General features: G+C 36.2%; 1 protein-coding gene across 2 annotated transcripts; it reads left to right on the forward strand.

Annotated features, from left to right (window-relative positions):
- The first annotated feature begins 301 nt into the window (after window positions 1–301).
- LOC114302289 (EAP30/Vps36 family protein) lies at window positions 302–20,783 on the forward strand. Of its 2 annotated transcripts, XR_014361554.1 has the most exons (10): window positions 302–1,110; window positions 5,036–5,239; window positions 11,196–11,289; window positions 11,418–11,475; window positions 11,666–11,735; window positions 15,578–15,713; window positions 15,788–15,863; window positions 20,151–20,204; window positions 20,293–20,429; window positions 20,536–20,783. XR_014361554.1 is itself a non-coding variant. In XM_028247292.2 (9 exons), the coding sequence occupies exons 1-9, from the start codon at window positions 475–477 to the stop codon at window positions 20,294–20,296; spliced, it is 1,332 nt and encodes a 443-aa protein (XP_028103093.2). In that variant the 5' UTR covers window positions 302–474; the 3' UTR covers window positions 20,297–20,783. The 2 variants fall into 2 exon arrangements, 1 of the variants encoding a protein (XP_028103093.2); XM_028247292.2 differs by having other exon boundaries at window positions 20,293–20,783.
- The last annotated feature ends 468 nt before the right edge of the window (window positions 20,784–21,251 follow it).

The raw sequence follows: 21,251 nt of genomic DNA on the forward strand, positions 1-21,251 counted from the left end.
AGATTAGGCAAAACTGCTGGGCTCTTTTGAGACATTCGAACCAAAACCACAATTACTTAATTGTTCCTGTTTAAGTTGTGTAGTTTGAATTATTATTTGGTGACTATCCATCCACTCCTAACATAATTTTTACTAACAGGTGCGCTAAAAAAATATATATTTTTTTACCTTCTTTAAATCATATCATTTCTTTACTTTTCTACATATTATTTTATAAAAAATTAAAATATATATTTATTTAGATCATTCACAACTATCCAAAACAACCAACTATAATATCCATTTCCCAAACAAGGCCTACTGCTGTTAGTTTACTTCCCTCCTAATCTCTCACAACCCAGTTTTCTTCTGTCAGCCGCTGGCTGGCCTGCCCAGAAATTTCTTTACATCACCATCACCCCCAAAAATGAATCTATATTATTGACAGTTGTTTAAAAAAATTCTCCATTTTTTGAATTTCTCCGACCTGACTCAATGGCCGGCGGGCAATGGCTACCGACGGCCGAGCTCACCAGCAGCGGCCGCCCAGTTCTGCACCCGGGCGAGGTCGAGTGCTCCCTCCTCTCCTCCGTCGACCTCGACTGCGAAGAAAACCCTAGCTTCCCTCTCTTCAAATCGGGCCTCCTCATCCTCACCACCCACCGCCTCCTCTGGATCCCCGACACCACCGGCTCCTCCTCCGCCTCCGCCTCTGCCTCCGCCATCCCTCTCTCCGCCATTTCCCACATCTTCTCCACCAAAAAATCGATCAAGTCCATGTTCGCCAGCCCCAGGGTTCGATTCCAGGTCTCTTCCAACGCCCAAGGAAGAGTTGACGATAAAGGCTCGAGGTTGACTGTGATCACCCTCGTCTTGAGGGGGAAGTCCGACCCGGATTCGTTTTTGGCGAAGTTTTGGGAGGCTTGGAGGGGCAGAGCATGGGAGATCTCTGGTCCGAGTGGGTCCGAATCGGGGAAATTCGGTCCGGGCGATGTTGGTGGGTCGAGTGCCGGAGGGGGACTGAGAATGCCGGTGGTTGGGGTTTCGGGGATACTGAGGAAGGAACAGGAAATGTGGGAGAGTACTGATAAGAGTTTGCAAGATGCTTTTCAGGACTTGAATGCTCTCATGGTATGTTATAAAAAAAAATGACTATGGTTGGTTGCTATAAAAAAATGTAGATAAGGAGAATGAATTGAAGTTTTGTATCTAAGATATCACATTGTTTTGGGACTTGAGCATATACAATGTTTAATTGAGCCTTGTACATATATTTGGCTTCACTATGTTGCGTTTCATCTGTCTGTGCAAACTAAAATTTTTGATTACTTTCGTTTTGTTTGTTATCATTTTAGCAACCTCTGCAGACAAAAATAGTTCCAACCTCCCTGAATTTTGTCTTAACTAACAAAATAGGTCCTTATTATGTGTCATTAAATGGAACACTCTACAATTGAAAAAAGAGTACAAAATGAGATAAATTGATGAAACATGAGCATGGAGTCTTTTCTTTCCTTTTGTTTCTCCCTTTTATTTGCAGCACACGAAATTGTAGCTGTGTGAGGTACATGAGTTGAGTACAAATTCACCACTTATTGCTAGTGTTAGTACTAGCATTAGATTGGCAGTTTCAGGACTTGTATGAGCAACCTTAGGTAGAACTAGGGGTGTTCATGGGTTGGTCCGGGCCAGGTTCACCCCTAGCCTGTCAACCGAACCTAATATGTCTGGTTGGAATATTGATTTCCCGCTGTCGACTGCCACAATGTTCGAAATTGACCGAGCCATACCATTCGATTTGGTGGTCGGTTCAAATGGGTGATTCACACACCAATCTTCTCTCTTTCAGCTTCTCTTAGCATGTAAACAAATTTCAAAATCAAATATACAATTACTATATATAGTGATTCAATTCAAATACAACTCTCATACACACCAAATTCAGATATAGAGTGGAGGATAAAAAGTGAAAATTGCAAATACCCAATTGCCACAACAAACCTTTGCCACTATGACATAGCATCACCACCATTGCCACTGCACACTACCGCCATACACGAGTTATAGGGTTGGACAATGGTTTAGGAGAGAGAAAAATAAAGCTTTTTGTGTGAGATTTCATCAGTCATTGTCATGTTGATCGATCGCTGTACTTCGCCACAAATGTTTTGGTAGATTTGAGAAATTAAGAAAATGGTTCAAATACATCTGTCTTGGGAAGAGAAGAATGTTTTGTATTGGAAAGATAAGCAGAGATGAAATGATTACATTGACGGGAAGTGTACAAGCCTCTACCTTGGGAAGATAAAAGTTTAATTTATGTGGCTTTCCATGTTGTATATAAATAATTTGGATGGGTTCGGTTGAACGGATTGTCCTCTATCAAATCCAATGTCTGACTGAAACTCGAACAAATGCCATGAATTTAAAATTGCAAAACCATTTGTAGTGAGATCATTTGGTCGGTTCAGATTGAGTACGCTTGGTGATTCGGATTTTTGAACACCACTAGATAAAACCCAAACCTCTACCTTGAGAAGAGCACATTTGATTGACTGCGTCATCTTGGAAGCTTGACATGCTATGGGAGATCTCCACGGTCATCAAAGGAGTGCTATGGAAAAGCTTAATTGATATGAAGAAGAATTTGAACAAGTTGGAGACCAAATTTGGACAGATAGGGTTACAAAAAGGCCGTCATTAGTTTGCTTGGTCACCCATGCTGCGAAGGATGGTCCAGAGAACAATCTATCAAGACCCACAATATGGTCGATCATCCTAATGGATGTGATTGGCTATGGTGGAAGTCCTGAAAGCCTAAAAAGGCCTTTCGACAATATGGTCAACCATCTAAGTGGATGTGGTAGATCATAGTGGTTGATGGTCAATCACGATATTGTATGGCTAACCTTGTATGGGCAAAATTAAAAAATATGACCATTAAATAGCCGTAGGAGGCTTGACTATAAATACCACAATACTCCTGATTGGGGTTTGTTGACGAGAGGAAGGCACCTAGGGCTATAATAAATTCTTATACATCCTTATACACTTCTTGAGTATGAATTCAACCATGGATGGAGATTGTAGCCTTCATATCTTAAATTCTAGTCTTGGAAGAGCTTACTTCAAGGGAGTCTTGAAGTTCTTTGCTTGTGGAAGGTAGAATACGCATCCCTGTAGTGTAAGATATACTCTATTGTAACACACACTGCACTTGTCTCACAAAGAGACTTCATTGGGGCTAAGGGTATCAGTTCCCCTTGTGAAGCCCAATTCGTGGATTTCTGGACAAAATTGATGTAACGGAAGAGATCTGAGTGAATGGAAAGGAAAAAACTCTTATTATAAAGTTGATCCATCCTGAGTTGGTCTGTCAGTCCAATGAAATACAGTATCATAGTTTAAATATGCACCACTAGCCTCCACAATGTAAGTTAAAATAGGTATTCACCATATCATGATTTGTCTAGGATCTCATTCCTTCACCAATCTTTTTGTCTGTCTAAGTATTCACCCCCCCCCCCCCCCCCCCCCACTTCAAAAAAAATAAAATAAAAATTGTTGTTTGTCTAAGTGGTATTTTCATGGACAAATTTCTCAGATTCTCTCAACATGAACAAGTTTCAAATATAGGCTACAGCATATTATGTTACTTACTGATAGGTAGTCAAATTATTTAGCTATGTTGAAGATACTTTGTGTCACCATTAGGCTCCACAAGCAATATTTGGATTCTCTCATGAAACTAAAGTGTTCCATGCAACAAAAGATATGGAAAATAGAAATAATGCTTGTATTGGGATATCATTTTCAAAGATGATGTGCCTCATGACCAGCATCTTAGTTTGGGTGTGAGAACCTTAGAGTTTGTATAGAGAGTTCAACTTCCAAGCAGTCTTTCTGAACCTTCTTGGACATTGCACATAGCATCCAATTTTCCTACCAGTCACGCTACATATTAATCTTTTGGTTGGAATACCAACCCATTGTTCCTACTTTTCTTAATTTCACAAGGATGAGATTTTGTGGCATTTGTTGGTGTTGAAATGCTCTGCTGTTGCTAAATAAATATTTTTTCATCATATATGCTGGTTCTGAAATGTCACGTTCACCTGTTAGGATACAGTCAAAAGAGGGCAATAGATGTTGTTTTAGCTGACCCTAAGTAATTGGGACAGACTTGTTGAGTTGAGAAAAGATGTTTCCTAAGAATTCTTTTGGGAACATGAAGGTGCTCTTTTCCAGTGTTTCAGGGAATGTAGGGGTAATTTTGGTGCTTTGTTGGCCAACACTGGCTGCTTTTCATGCTTTTGTAAATTGGTTGTGTATCTATTCATAAAAAGAGATAGTGCTTTCTTCTTCTTCTTTTCTTCTTCTTCTTCTTCTTTGGTGGCAGTTTAGTTTAGGTTGAATAGTAGGATCAACGCTAAAGGGGTAGGGAAATTAAGTTTAAGCTGTTGGCTTGTTCCTGTTTCATTTTTTAATGGACTTGCAATAGTAAACTTTGAAGTTTCTAATTCAGTTTTCTTTCTTCATTTTTTTGATTGATAATTATAATATGTTCTTGGTATTTTGAAGGTGTTAGTTCCTAAGTCACCGGCCAGATTAATTTTCTGAGTTATATCAAATTTTCAAAGAAACCCTTTAATAACTTAGAATAGTGCTTGAGGTGGAACGGATTTTTAAAGCAGTTATAGTTGATTACTTATCACAATGTCTTTGGACCCTGGTTTGTTCAATCTCATGGTCATAGGACATACAAATAATGCTTGCAACCTTCTTGTCCACATTTATAATCTAGGCAACCCCCTCCTATTCTCCTCTTCCTCTCCCCCCACATAATAAAAAGAAAATAGAGACAGAGAGAGAAGATTGAAGGCATGATTAGCTTTTGTAGCATAGTGGATTATTCAGAATGTGACGTACTATTGTGGTTTTCTATGCTTCATAGTGAATGAAATTGCAAAGATTGGGTTGTTGCTTCAGTTATGGATTTCTGTTATTTTCTTGATTGATTATCTTTGGAAGTTATAAATGCTGATGGGTTTTACAGAGTAAGGCCAAAGAGATGGTATTGCTAGCAGAGAAAATGAGGCAAAAACTTTTATCAGGCACAAATAATCAAGCCAGTTCAGCAAATGATGAGGAGATGGGTTCCAAAGAAGAGATGCAAGATTGGTTATTGAGTGTTGGTATTGCATCTCCAGTTACAAAAGAGTCAGCTGGTGCTTTATATCACCAACAGTTGTCCCGTCAGGTACTCTTTCTTATTTTTGTGTGTTGTGCAGATTGTTTGGTTCTGTTTTTGTTTTCTATTTTCTGGAAAACAAAAATCTTAATTGGCTTTTTGAAGACTATTTTTGTGAAACTTTTCTGAAAACAACCTACTTTTAAGGAAACACCAAAAAGTTGTTTTCAAATTGTTGAAAACTATTTTTACACAAAAACAAAACTGATACGAAAACAATGGGTGTGTTCAAAATTTCCATTTTTTTTTTGTTTCCGAAAACATGGAAAGTGAATGAAAACAAAGAAAAACACCAAACAAGCCATAATGTTTTGGATTTGTAATGTTTTGAAGTAAGTTTGTCACTGCCAACTTCAATATTTTCATGTCAACACTTTTGGCAAATGCAAAGTTCATTCAGATATTTCTTGTGTTTGGAAGTTCTATTATTTTAACTTATCAAATTTAGTATTCGTGTATCATTAGACAAAAGTTGCATATTTACGAAGGCTTTTTCAGAATTTTACAAAGGCTTTTTCCAGAAATAACAACTTAATTGTGCAAAGGACTTGACCTGGAGGTTGACATAGCAAATGCAATTGAAGAATTGAGATAGATTTTTAATGTTTTAAATTATGTTCTTACTACCAACTTCAGCATTTTCATGTGAAGTTCATGTAGAAACCTTGCCTATCATTAATAACACCTCAAGTGTTTGGAAGTCTTAAATTTTTAAGCTATCAACTCAACTATTTGTTTCTGGATGCTGCTTAAGAATTGTTGCATTAAACTAAATTATGGGTGCTGCTTTATACTAATTGATGTGAGACTTCACTAGCCTCCACTTTCATTTGATGGGCAACACGACAACTTGGCATGCAAATTGGTTTTGAGGTAAAATAAAACAAAAAAGCATATGCTAGAGGGTTCTTGTTGGATATTGTTGCTTGGGGATAGGTAAAAGTGAATCTACTAACGGCGCCAAAAAGCCTGCAACCTTTATACACTAGGTGTATACAAAACAAGTCCTGCACATCCCCCAAATAGGAGAGCCTGAAACCCACCCTAACTTATGTGTATTTTGATAATGTCAAAAAGCAATGTTTATAGTTTAGTTGCAAAAAAAGTGTGTGAAACACACAGCAAAGCGAAGGAAAGACCCACAATCACTTTTCACATGCAAAAGTAAAGAACAACGCTCCAGCTCGCTCTGTCTGTCTCTCTCTCTGTCTCTCTCTCTCTCGGGCGATCTCTCTGACGACTCTCCCTTCCCTACGACTCTCTTGTTCTCTTTAGCGACTCTTTTCTCACAGTGACTCTCTCTTCTGAGTCGTTGTTGTTGTTGCTACAAGAGGTCCGCCATTGTTCTACGGATCTCTTCGTCATTATGGTCGGTGGTCGAAACTCGTCATCATGGTGGTCAATGGTGTTGTTGTCATGAGAGGAGAGAGAGAGGTGGTCAGATCTTATCATCATAGTGGTCTAGGAAGCACGGATACGGATATGATATGGGATACGGCGAAAAGCCAAAATAAGAAAAAGTAGTATACGGGTACGGCGGAAATACGTTCGTAAAAAAAAAAAATGTTTTATAATTTTAATAATATAATATGCATGAAAATAAAACCTAAAGCGAATTAATAAATAGAGGGATTCCTATTAAATAAAGAAATGCTAACATTAAAGTTCCTAAAATTAAAAAATTGGTAAAGAAATACTTACATTAAAATAGTGTACGGGAAAAAAAAAAAAAAAAAAAGTAGCCTAATAGATAAGGGGGGGGGGGGGGGGGAAGAACGAGAGTAAAAAGTATTGACCATTGAAAAAATATAAATACAAAATGAGAAAAAAATTGGGAAAAAAAATTGTATACTTATTTGGCGTATTAAAATATAAAAAGTACAAAAATAAAAAATTAGAAAAAAAATTGGATACTCATTTGGTGTATCACTCGCATATCCCTCATGTATCATCACGTATCCTGCTGTTTTCCTCTCAAGTAGCCATCCTTTGTGTATCCCTCCCGTATCCGAAATTTAAAAATAAATAAATAAATAAATAAAACTGGATACTTATTTGCTGTATCCAAATCCAATACTTATCGTATCAGATGCTTATCCGTATCCAATTTGTGTCCGATACTCACCACTTTTTTTGGAGTATCCGTGCTTCATAGATGGTGGTTGGTGGTGTTGTCGTTGCTAGAGGAGAGAGAGATGAGGGCGAGAGGAGATAGAGAGAGGAGTGTTTGCGGGGAGAGAGAGAGAGAGAGTTTGGGCAGAGAGCTATCAGTTTGTGGGTAGAATTTCACGTCGCTCGGCCTCGTCATTCAAGGAAGATTTGGGCTATCTTGTTTGGGGATGAAGCATTTTTCCAAAAGCAATACCCAAAACCCTTAACAAAATGAAGTTCACCTATAAAATCTATGAAAGAAAATAAAGATTCAAACAACTTCCTTTTAAGCCAAATGTGAAAGTTATGATTTATGAAACCATTTTCAACCTATGTAACCCCATTTGTACGTCCTCAAAAGTGCACCTATTCCTCTCCCTTCACACACTACTTGAAGCATGAAGGAGCCACTCTCCAAGATTTCCTTGCTCTCTTCAAGTGGCACCCATTTATCGGTTGAAGATCTGCTGGGGAAATTTATTGGTTTAGGATTTTAAGATTGGACATCTAGGTGTAATTATTCCGTCTTCCATGAATTCCACATTGACAGTGTGTCCAACTAATAATAGAGGGCCTAACAATTACATGGACCTAAAAATAAGCAAATAGTGGAGGAATAACAATATATTATTGGATGGGCACCCGGCCATGTGACCTTCCTGACCTGTAAGATAATTTTTGGGACATCTAGGGTTTTCTTTGATGTGGAAATTGGCATCAATACTCTCCTTGTGAAGTGATGTTTGGGATGAAAGAAGTTGAAGGACTCAGATTCACGAAAGGTGGCATTCATTCATACTTACGAGATAGAGGATCATAACATTTATATCTGAGTAGTAGAATAACTAATAAAGACACATCTCAAAGCCTTAAGATAAAGTTTTCCATGAGTGTGTTTTTTAATATGGACAAAACAAACGAACCCAAAGATCTTGGGAGGAAGAAAAGAAATGGAAGTTGGCAAAGGAAGAAGTTCTAAATGAATTTTAAACTAAAGAACACTAGAGGGCATGCGATTAATAAGATAGGCAACTGCAAGGAACATCACCCCAAACAGATTTAGGAACAATCATGGTAAACAATTGGCTTGATAGAGAATATCAATCTCCTCAAGAAGATGACAGATTTTGCGCTTAGCTACTCCATTCAGTTTGAGAGTGCCTGCACAATTGGTTTGATTGAGAATATAATTCTCATCAAGATATCTTCAAAAAATCCCTGTCAATATATATTCAGTCCTATTGCCACTCTGAAGGATTTTGATTTTTGCATCAAATTGATTTGTCACCATCTTATGAAAGATTTTAAAGCAAGGGAAAACATATTTCTTAACATGAAGTAAATAAACCCAAGTAACAAAAAAATATCAATATATATATGTGACAAACCAACGATCATCAGAAAAAGAAATAGAAAAGTAATTTTATTTCGAGCAAGTTCACAAATGTCACATACAAAAATATTCCTACGCTATGCTTACATGGACTTGGATGGGGTTAGGTGCAGGTATGTGTCTAGGTATTGGATTCATATAATCTGCAGATTCAGCGACACTAGGACTTGGGTAGTTTTCTTTTTAAACTTCTTTTACCGTTTCTCGGTAAAATGGTGTTTACAAACCAATATAGAGTATTTTATGAATAGGAATCTTATGCATAGTTATATAGAAAACCTGACTACTTAGGTACACTCAAAAGAGTGCATGTCCAACTAAGAATGCACACATATCCCATACCTTTTTGTCGAGTGTTTGATACAGGTACTTCACAAAATTAGAGAAGTCTATATAATGTAGTTTATATGAGAATCCTTCACTAACTAAGGAAATAGTTATTCTAAAATGCCAAAGGAGGGGTAACCCAAACATCAATGCCACTGATGTACGAAATGTAGAGATGATCCAATAGTATCCTGGAGAACCTAACAAAGAAGGAGATGCAGCATCATAGATATTATATTGGTTAAAATGATTCTTAGAGCAGGTTTTCCCTTATAATTTAGGTTTTATGAAGCTAATACATAGCTAAAAAATGCGAAAAAGTTGTTTTGCTTGTTTAATAACATATTCGTAGAAGCTTTGTCTTTTTCTTCCAAGTCTGTTGAAATGTATTTGTGCCACTCTATTAGCTTAAGCTTTAGAGAAGCAGTTGTGATGTGATTTGCTTGATTCTAGTGGAGTGCTTTTGTCTAAGTCGAAGACAATGATCTTTTTGTTTTCACGTGTTATGTGCAGTTCTCAAATGTGCTTATACAATTAGGTTGATTTGTACAAGGATTAGTTTGTTTTTCATGGTAGGTTGCTGATGTGGAACGTGTGCACACCAATTTTGACATGAAAATTTTGTTTACAATTTAATAATTTTAGGTATTTAGTATTTTATTTATTTTCTTTTTTTGTTATAGTTTAATTAGAAGTTTTATAAATATTGGTTTCCTATTTTATTTGGGATTCTAGCTTCTTTTTTTTTTTTTTTTCCTCCTATTAGGATTTAGTTCCCTATTTTAATTAGGGTTCTTAGCCTATAAATATTAGATTCATTTGCCTTGTGTTATTCAAAACTTGATTAATAAAATAAAATTGAGAGTTTGTGGCCCTTGTGTTTTCTTCTCTTCTCTTCCCTTACTTTTTTATGTTTTTGGTGCTCTATTTCTCCCTCTTCCCCTTTGTCACTCAGTCTTCTTCCTTAATTTTAGTCCAAAATAATCCTTTTCGCCTTAACCATGGTAACCAATTCCAAATTAAATTCGAAGTTTGATGCTTTATATCAATATCAACCGGTGTTAAAAAAATCACGGCAACAATTGCAGTTGCAGATGACACAAGAACAAATGATAGAAACAATGAGTAAAGATGTAAGCAACTTTGGACAAATTGTTAGCCCATGTTTTAAGTGGTGATCCATGTAATCTACATAAATATTGTGAAGATCTAACAATAGTGTTTTATCAAGCGCCTGTAAAGTATAAGGAAAGTGATTATTTTGGGTGTAAATTTGAAATGTGTTGGATCCCAAGAAGTCTGAAGGGGAAGAAAATCCCACGCAGAGCACTAATTGATTATTTAATTAAGTTTGTAAGGATTGATTTTATTACTGTTGAAGATTTTCTTCGCGTGTTTAATCCATATTCGTGGACCTTGTCAACAGCTTGACAACAAAGATTAGTTAGATTTGGAACTGAAAAAACAGCTAGCATGTTCAAAGTACTTGATCCACTTTCCTTTTCCAGTTAGGGAAAGTAGTGTGGAATGTATGCACCAATTTTGGCGTGGAGATTTTATTTTTTATTTACAAATCTATAATTTTAGGTCTTTAGAATTTTATTTATTTATTTTAAATTATAGTTTAATTAGGAGTTTTATTAATAGTTGGTTTCCTTTTTTATTAGAGATTCTAATTTTCCTTTTCTTATTAGGATTTAGTTTCCTATCTTAATTAGGAGTCTTAGTCTATAAATATTAGGTTTTTGCTTTGTGTTATTTAGAGTTAGATTTGTACAATTGATAGTTTAAGGTTGTGGCCTTGAGTGATTTGGGTTGTGGCCCTTGTGTTTTTCTTCTCTCTCATTTTTCTCTTCTCTTCCCCCACTGTATTCTGTATCAGTTGCCTAAGGGCTTATATCATGTTTATGGCTCTAAGGAGAGAAAGGGAAGTTGATGAGTAGATAAGTATGTATTTGTGTTGTATAGAGTTTAAGTTTGAATGGCAAATGCTCAAGTTATTATGAATTTATTACTTCACATGGAAATAGGTTGTCCTTGAACTCCTTTTTTTATTTTTTTTGCATTTTGAAACTTATTTTGCTTGAACCTTAGTTGGCAGATTTTGTCAAAATCCCACTAGAGAGAGCTGGAGGAATGATCAATTTAATAGATATCTATTGTCTCTTCAATCGTGCACGTGGTACAGGTCTGTGCTATAGTTCTATTATTTCTCAATGGTTATTTATTTATTTATTTATTTATTTTGAAAGTCCTTTCATTTCTTGTTATATATCTATTAAAGGTGCTAACCAAATTTATCTTCCTTTTACATAGAATTGATCTCACCCGAGGATTTGCTGCTAGCATGTTCTCTTTGGGGGAAGTTTGATGTGTAAGTTTTGCATATATCTTCAACTTATTCATATAGCATTGTTCTGTAAAGTAAAATTGGAATTACAATGCAAAATATTGAATCTAATTCGTATCAATTACTCTTGTCTGATGCATTTTTGTTAATCATAAACTCAGACCTAAAGCTTGGATGTTTATAGTTAGTTACTATACTTGATTATATTGAACAGTCCAGTAATGCTTCGGAAATTTGATAGTGGTGTAATGGTCATCCAGAACAAGTCCCACAGTGATGAGGAGGTAATCTCTTTTTCCTCTAATCTGTTCAAACTTTTCTTCTGATAATGATGGTTATTCTCTTTTGTTCATGGTATATCTCCTGTTTTCTGTTTTGGTGGAAGTGGTGGATCATGACCCAAATTTGTGGTTGATTGTTTAATTTTACTATTTGCTTGTCCTTGAAATGTGTGGTAAGTTTGTAAAGAGAAAAAGTAGAAAGTATGATCATACAAATAATTAGTTAAAAAGTACTCCTATTTTTATAGAGGGTTAATTACACTTTACCTCATTGTGGTTTGGCCCAAAACACATAACCTCTATGATCCAGAAATATACACATAAACCCGCAAGTGGTCTGGAGTAAATTATAAAAGCAGTGCAGTGTGACATTGTTTTGTCAAATGTCCAAATTAACGTCATTCTTTTTTCTCATTTCTCCAAGTTGTGGGTCATACCCAACAACTCGAGCCAATAATCAGCTAGACCTCGTCACCCCAAAAAAATCTAGAGTCACCATCTATGTCTTCCACCACTAACCTTTTTGGGAACTAGGTTAAAGCCAGCTTATTGGCTTTTTTTGGGTCATATCAAATCTCTATTTTTTTGTACATTTTTTTTCAAAAAAAGCCAGCTTTTAACCTACTTTACATATTATATACCCAAGCCTCTTCACCATATGTGTGTATATACATGTGCTTAAAGTTACTCAATTTGGAACAATGCTACCTTTTGCTTCATTGCTTCAAATTCAGTTATATCTTATAGTAATTGGTTTTTTGAATTCTAATAGAAGTATTTGTGTATTTCAACACACACACACACACACATATTGGTTAAATTACACTGACTTCTCTTGAAGTTTGAAGAAATTATAGTTTGCTCCATAGTTGTAATATAATTACAGTAACATCCCTTTTAGTTAGGCTAAAGGGACAAAAACTAATGCAGATGGTATGAAGACACAATGATAAAGGAGGTAAAATATACATTTTCAATGTAAGAGATGAAACCATCATTTTTCACCCATATGACTATTGAATTATTGATGAAAAAGGGGTTAAGTGTTATGTGAATTAAAATCTTAAGAGAGCCAAATGTAATTATGTCAAACTTCTGGGGTTGACTATATTTTTTCCAAACCTCAAGGGAGCGAAGTGTAATTTACCCACATATATTTGTGTGCAAATAAGTTGTATTACAGAGGCCCTGTTCTCACCATCACATGTCAACATTGTTCTCCTTTGTTCTTTTTCTTCTTTTTCTCCATCTTTAATCATCACTGTGCAAAAACCCTCACCTCAGTGGCCTCCATCTTCTCCAACCTACCACCAATTACTGCCACCCTCTACCACCACCGTGAGCCTCTACCACTTCTAGCACCACCACTGAAGCCAATCACTTGCATCTGACCCACCACCGGCCAGCCACCATCTTCCTCACCTATGGTAATCGCTGTTCTCAAGTTCTCAACCATATGTACTCCTCTCTCTGGAAAATTTATTTCTCTCTTATTCTCTCTCTCTCTACAATTACTATGCCATGCACCATTTGGTTTATTGTTTTTGCTGATGAAGATCAATGGTAGTGGCAACAAAGGCAATGACAATGGCTGCAGTATTGGCAGTGTTTGTGGTCTGATGTTGGGGATGACGGCATATTGAGGTAAAAAGGGGTGAAAAGAAGGATGAATAAAAGATGTAAAAGTTGAAACTTCCTTTCCCTGTCTTTTTGGTTCTGCAGGAATAAGGACATGCAGAAATGAAAGGGTGTTAATCTATTTTATACCATACCCGTACAACGGGTTGTTTGAATGGCAAAATTGTAAAAGAAAAGGTTTCTTGCTTTCCTCCTTCACATTCCATTTGGACAGAAAAAATGTTAGGTTTGGAGATTCTCTTTTCCTTTCTGTCCCCTTTTCTTTCAAACAAACTGTGGCAACACTCTCCATATACCCACCTGCCTGTAACCAATTCCTTTATTCTATTCCTTCTCCTCACTCATTAGTTTTTCTTTAATTGTTTCTGTTATTCTTCTTCTTACCACTATTAAATGACACCTTTGGTGAATTTAAACACTTCCTCATAAAAGAAAATGCATCTCTGTGAAAGAGAGCTCATCACATCTTGCAAAGATGCCCATAGCAGAAGTTAAATCGTAGGTAGTGCATGCACATCCCAGCATCAAGGAACATAATTTTTTTTTTCCCATTGATATGGCTAAAATGTTTCTATTTCTTAGGAAATCAATACTAACCATTACTGGATAACCAAAATTTCAGTGAAGCGCACCAAAACTCATTGAAACACACAGTGATTTGTTTTGCACATCCGGATCTCCAAACAGATTTGTTTTGTTTTTCTCTTTTTCTCATTAAAAATAAAAAGTTTTAAGAACAAAGAAAACGTATGAAATTTGAATGAGAATATGAGAAAGAAGAACTGAGAAAAAGAAAGATGAAGAGAGCAAAAAAAATTGTATATACTAGTCACAGTATACTTGTAAGTTGGAAGATGATTTATACTATATACAAACATTTTAAACTGGAAGATAATTTGCATGTATATACCCACAGAAGCTAAATGTAGAAGATAGCTTAAGAAAGAATGACCAATTAAAGTTTATCAGAAACTTTCTTAACCATGTTCTACTTAGCAGGTTGTTGAATTGCTTCGATGTAACAACCAAATATTATATGCTTTTCAGGAGAGTTATGAAATTTGGTGTACTGGATTAACTTAGGATAAGAAAATGGATGGGATAAATTTATGAAGATTTTTGTTCTTCCACTACATAACAGGAAAGTATGTTAAAATATTAAAGAAAGGAAACTAAATTAAAAGAAATGAATTTCGTTTGAAGAACATGCTAAGAATAACCAAATAATAAAAACAAAAATGTTGTAGAGCCTTTCAATGGAATCATAGCAGAGGCAAATGGCACCTTTATGGCTACATCTTGGCCAGTGGGATGAAATTAACTTGCGTGAATCTTGGGTTGAGGTCAGCTACATGGCAAGCCTTACCTTTTAAGACAATTAGTTTGGCAACCTTTGTTTTGATGTTGACGAGTAGAATTGGAACATATTTTGATTGTGCTAATCTTAGTTGTAGGAACCTTCTACTGGGGGTGATGAATCTGCTCTAGAATCACGATTCCGTGATTCAGAGTTAAATCTTGTAAGAACTGCATTCCCATCATGAAAGAACTACGCTATGAGCTGGGATGGAACCTCGTAAACATATGAATCCCAAAGAATCAAAGGAAAAGCTATCCAATAGGAGAAAATCTATAGCAACCATCATATTCAAATTTATTTTAGTACTTAGTATTTATATAATATTTATTTGTAATTACCAAAAATAGTCTTTGGACACAGGAACTAGAAAGAAAGCACAAAGAAGAAAAGGTATGTAGGTCTAGGTCGTTTTAGCAAAATCCAGGTTTTGAGTTGACTTCTAGTTTTGGACCTACAACAAAAGTCAAAAACAGCAGAACAGCCTTGCTCTGAAGAACCAAAAACACGGAGCAAGCAAACCAAAACGTAGTTGACATCGATCTCAAATATTTATTCATTTTTAACATTTATATTACCACTAAGGGGGGAAAAAAAAATTGTTTCTTACAATATATTAATATATTTACCGCTCCCATAGGCACTCTCAACTATGGAATCATCTATGTGCCCTCACTCCCAATCTTGCTCCTGTTCCTTCCCCCGATCCCACTTCCGCTTCGTGCAATTAAGGTGTTAATATTATATCAGTATGTCTGGTGCCGTTTGTTTGTCAGTGCATGTTCACAACTTGAAATCAGGAACTGCTTAAGATTGCACCACAATAATCAAGTTGCTCTGTTAATTGTAGGTTTTCTCTAGAATCAAAGTCCTTGTACTCAAGCCTGATGCTCTACGAACTGGCATCAGTGCTAGTGATGCTGCAATTACATTGGGGATTGCTCCAGCTATGGCTAAGGAGCATCTTCTTACAGCTGAAAGCAAAGGTCAGTTCTTGGCACTCTTCTTTTGGGGAAATTGCTAGCATACTGAACATAATATCTACCATTTACTTTTGCAGGTCTGCTATGCAGAGATGTAAGCCCTGATGGCTTCCGGTTTTACATCAATCTGTTTCAAGAAATCAATCTAGACATGTGAGTAGAATATAATTCATTGTAATTAGTTGCTGCTCCTTGATGTCGTTATTTATTTTTTCTTTCTTATGTCTTTGAATGTTTCTTATGTATTTTATTTGTCTTTATCTCATTATTGACTAGGTTAAAGGCTTATACTTGATCTTTACGTTGTTTACCTCACAATAAGCACATTGTGAGGCGAATTCTCACATCTCCTGAGTACTAAAGTAATGTTAAGCATATAAGCATGAGGGCACGCTCACCTCAGTAGCTCGCTTTTGGGGTTGAGTTCTACCCAATACTGTGTAACATGGTATCAGAGCCAGAGTACTCGGGAATGGGTAGGGTGCATGTCCTTGGTTTGCATGCCGCAGGTGCAGCCGAGTGAGCACGCTAGGCATAAGGGAGGGTGTGAAGTGAAGTCCCACATCGCCTTAGTACTGAAGTAATGTTAAGCATATATAAGCGTGAGGGCACCTCACCTCAATAGCTAGCTTTTGGGGTTAAGTTCTACCCAAGACCGTGTAACACACATCCTATGTTCTAATTAACTGAATCGGTTCTGCATTGTTTTCTTTCACTGTGCTAAATTTTGTCATATGTTTCTAGATATACTCTGTTCTCTATAGGCCTTATTTGAGGCAGCTTATTGTGCTTCTTTTGGTATTTTTGTTTTGAGAATTTGAGTCAAAAGTGTTTGGTGCAACTTTTGCATATGAGACAAAAATAGCTTAATCAAGTTTGAAAAAACTGATTATCTGGAAGCTAGGAAAAAAAGCCGATTTTAGCTTTTGATTTCAAATTATCAATTTCTAGCTTGAGAAAAGCTGCACCAAACAGGTCCATACTGTTATATGGTGCAGACTAGCAGCTGTCAAATTGATGCTGGTTAGCAACACCCATGATAGCAGCTCGTGGGGTGAGTAATGAGAACATGGACTATAGCATGTAGCATGTCTATAGGTGTGAGGGGACTTCTCTGAAGCATCACAAATTGATGCTTGTTGATCTTTTTTTTTCTTTGTTGGGGACAAGAAGCATCACAAATATTTGAGTGGGCATGGGTTAGATTTTTCAGAGAGTAATGACATGGATTATTTATGCAGGAAAACTCAGAAGCTTGTGTTAATGCTCTGCCTACAATAGGGAATATTTATTGTGGTGGGTTTTGATTATGGAAAGCTTCTAGGGGTATACTATGTATATTTACAAGTGTTACGAGGGAGGAGAAAGGTTTTAGGGTTTCTAGATGTAAAAGGCTAGTTTGGGCTTGATTTTCAAAAGTTGCAAGTTGTAGGATTTCTGAAACTGGGCTGTAGCTATTTTATGGGGTTTTAGTATGGATTTAGTGACCAAGGGGTGATGGAAAAGGTTAAGTATGATTTGAACTTGACTGGTTAGGGTTTAGCGGTTGAGAAGGGCTCTTTTTGAGGGCTGTGAACAGTAACCCTTGACTAGTACTTGGTTATTTGCACAAAGAAGAAGGACAAGAAGAAGAGGAGAAAGGAAAAGAAGAGCTTACCCTTACAAGAGTGAACAAATCTCACTTATTAAATTAATGAGATCATTTGGTATCTAAAATGTTTCTAGATCAACTAGAACTTCAAATAAAACTCCAGTAATTTATAGCGCGTGGACTATGACTACTAATGTCTTAGCAATTATTTATATTACCAAAACACTGTTCACACAAAAAAGTAATAAAACATTAATACATTTTACTAGTAGAATAAAACTCAGATGGATGATCAAACATAACTAAAAAAAAAAACTCAAGATTAAATAGTATAAGGTCTAAGATGAGTCCCGGTCTTGATGGCAGCCAAATTTCAGATTTCGGCTTAGCTCAGTTAATTAGGAGGTAAAGAGTTCTATTTTTGTTATAGGCAAGACCTTTCCCTCCTGTAGGCTACAACCTCCGATGTACCAAAATAAAAATGTTGAATGGTAGTTTTTTGTAATTATTTATGACAGTGAGGTGTGCTGCTATCACTCTACAATGACCACCGCACTATCGCCAACTCTCCATGTCCACCATCACAACTGCTACCACTACTGCTCCGCAACATGAACTGCTACTGCCGCCACTATTATAACCAACACCTTTATCCCCAGCCTACTGCCACTGTCGCAGCCCCCATTGCCACTCCATTACCAACACCATTACACTACCACTGCTGCCGCCATCACCATCACCATTGTCGCTACCATTATCCTACTACCACAACCACTCACGCCACTGTTGTTACCAACATCAATCCACTACCACTGCCACTGCCACAACTATCACCACCACCAACCACAACCACAATCACAATCATCTTCACCTCCACCTTACTGCCCCACACAACCACTGCCATTGCCACCACAACACCACTGTTGACTTTGCCATTGCCACCACCGCCACTCTATTACCACCACTATCACCTCCACCCTTCCACTACTATTGCCATAGCTGCCACCATAATCCCATCACCACACAACCACCGCTGCCATTGTTGCCACCACCACCACCACCACCAACCCAACACAATCCAAGCACCACCACCACCACCACCACCACCACGACTCTATCAACCTACCACCACACCATAAATAGAATTAGAAAAATAAAATTTAATAAATCTCAAACTCCACTTTCTTGTATGTATTAAACAGATTGATTAAATTTAGCACTTAAACTTTAATACATACCAAACTATTTTTCAAATTAAAAAATTCAGTATTCAATACTTAGGTGTCGTTTGGCAATGTTTACAGTTTGTCGTGTTTAGTTTACAGAAAATATTAAACATGTTATATTTATTTTAGGTACAAAAGAAAACAAAAAACATGTTTAGTACACAAGTATTTATTTTATTTTTTGAAAACTAGTGAAAAGGAGTGCTTGTCAATGGTTGGAGATGTTGGCTAAAGGTGGCCATTGGCCACATGAAGTGGAAGTTGAAAGTGATTGTCGATAATGGGAGATGGTGGCTGATTGCTTACCTAAGGTGGCTTTCAACAAGAGGTGGTGGCCGAAGATGGTTACCGCTGGTGTTGGTAGTGGTGATAGGTGGTTGCCGGCTGAGGAAGGTGGTGGTTGGCGAAGGAGGTCATCGAAAATTGTAGCCGGTAGTGATAAGCAATGGGTATTGGAAAAAAAACGGTGGAGAGGAGAGAAAAAAAAAAAAAAAAACACAACTTTTTTGTGTTTGCACAATTTACTAAATTTTATAAACTGTTTACAACTTTTTGTAAATGAAAACAGAAACCAAATGAGTTTCGTATACAATTTTCAAAAATTTTGTAAATATAAACAGAAAATTATAATTATATATATATATATATATTTTCAAACACCACCTTATTTTGATGCTTTATTGGTGGTTACTTGTTACTAGACCACTCTAAAGCATCACAATTTTGGACTTGAGTCCTTTTGCTTTATTTGGTTCATTGGAATGAAAACGAATAGAATGGAATACTGATTCCTCAGGTTTTCTTATAGAATGACCATTCCCTTAAAATAATAAAAGATGATTTCATTTGTAATGCATTTGTCGTTATTTTTTTTTAAGCTAACCAAACATAGGAATGCATATTTTGAAGGAATGATCATTTCATTCTTCCTCATTCTGGTGAACCAAACACTACCTTAGTAATAATGGTGTTTCCTGCCTTTTCATCTTCCCAATGATTCTGTTTTGACAGTTGTTTGGTGGCAAGTAAATTTGCCGAGAATCCTGGCTCTTTTTTTTTTGGGTGGGTAAGGGAATTCTGGTTCTCATTCTTTGGTAAGGGCACTGTGAGCTATTGATAATATTTTCTTAACCCTCAAGTATGAATAGTAGGAGCGAAGTAAAAAAGTAGTGGAGTTGGAGTGTTTTTATGATTTGAAGAAGGCGCTTGATGTTGTGTGAGTATTCTTATCATTCTTTAAGTGATATTTCACCAAAGATTGTTCAACCCATTGCTCTAAATTAAACCTTAATGAGGAAAGATGCTGAATGAATATGGACAAACTTATGTAAACTTGGCATTTGAGCTATTTCTAGGTGGAAGTGCTTTTGGGTTCCAAAGATGATGCTATGTACACAATTTTCATTTTTGTTGCTTTTAAAAATGGAGAAACTGAAATTGAAAATGAGAACAATGAAAACGAAAGTGAGACTGGACATACATTGCTCCCTGCTATGCTGCTGCTGCTGATTTCATCCAGATATAGTGATGGCAATAAATTTGCTTCATTTTAGTTTATCAGCAAAATGGATTCCAGTTTGTATTTTGAAAAATGCGTTCATTGTAAAGTATGTACTGTTACAGGGTCAAGGATCATGGGACCTACAGTGCATGGATTACAGCTACCTTTGCTTCTAGGTTAGATTCTTTAGTTTATTAGTCCATTTGATTTATTTTGCTGTATTGTTGTCCTTTGTTTTATATCTAACCCACATTTTCTAAGTAGATGAAGTGCGAAACTGAGAGACCTGAGACTAAGAACTGGACAATGATGAAGGATTTTAGCAGACGTGCGCTGTTTCAGTGTTGGTCTTGTCCTTGGTTACATGTTTGTTGAGCCAATTGATTCGAAGGTAACAGCAGGTGAGGCAAGCGTTGAGAAAGGGAGCCCATGTTTTACATGTATTTGTTTATTGTAACGTACGGAAGAGTTCATTTTTTTCATTTTTCTTTTCTTCTTTTTTTGGAGAGGCATTCTTGGTGATTTGAAGCTGTGGAGCCTGTCCCTGTAAAACTGTACTGGAAATCTTAAATTGTTAATGCGATCTTTTATTAGGAAATTTTATAATACACACCTTAAAAAAAGTGAACTACATGCTCTAGTTATGATCTTTGTGCTTTTTGGTTAAGACCTAGTTATAACTCATTATGATATTAGTTGACTTTATGACATCTTGTCATTATTATTTTGGTTATGACCAAAGATATTTTTGGTTATATCTTAAGTGGTGTTTGGTTATGACACATTGCGGTATTAGTTATCACTCAATTATGATGTATTGTGTTTGTAATTTTGGTTATGACTAATAAAGTCTTCGTTTATGTCTCAAAGGTGTTTGGCTATGATCCATTAAGTTATAACACTTTGTGATTTGGTTATGGACGTTTTGTGGTATCAACACTACAAATCATAATTTGCATATGATTTGTAGTGTGTATTATATCATAAGCCTTAGTACTAGTGGGGGTTGCACTTCGGTTACAGATTATTTGTTTTTAATTAATTTGTTTATTTATTGTACTTCTGCTTGAATTTCATGAGAAGGTCTAAATGAATTTTACAGTAAAGTTTATGACTAGAAATATTATTCAATATTTTACTCAAAATAAAAAGTAGTTGAGATTCAATTAATGTATTGTGGAGTTTACACATAGTAAATTACAATTTTAACTTTTGTAATTTGA

This window comes from Camellia sinensis, chromosome 2 (genome assembly GCF_055761805.1).
Source record: "Camellia sinensis isolate YWXY chromosome 2, ASM5576180v1, whole genome shotgun sequence".
NCBI lineage: Eukaryota > Viridiplantae > Streptophyta > Magnoliopsida > Ericales > Theaceae > Camellia > Camellia sinensis.

Coding starts and splice junctions, on each gene's coding strand:
- LOC114302289 (XM_028247292.2), top strand. CDS start 475: ATGGCCGGCGGGCAATGGCTACCGACGGCCGAGCTCACCAGCAGCGGC. Junction 11,290..11,417: donor CAATCGTGCACGTGGTACAG/GTCTGTGCTATA, acceptor CCTTTTACATAG/AATTGATCTCACCCGAGGAT. Junction 11,736..15,577: donor AGTCCCACAGTGATGAGGAG/GTAATCTCTTTT, acceptor TGTTAATTGTAG/GTTTTCTCTAGAATCAAAGT.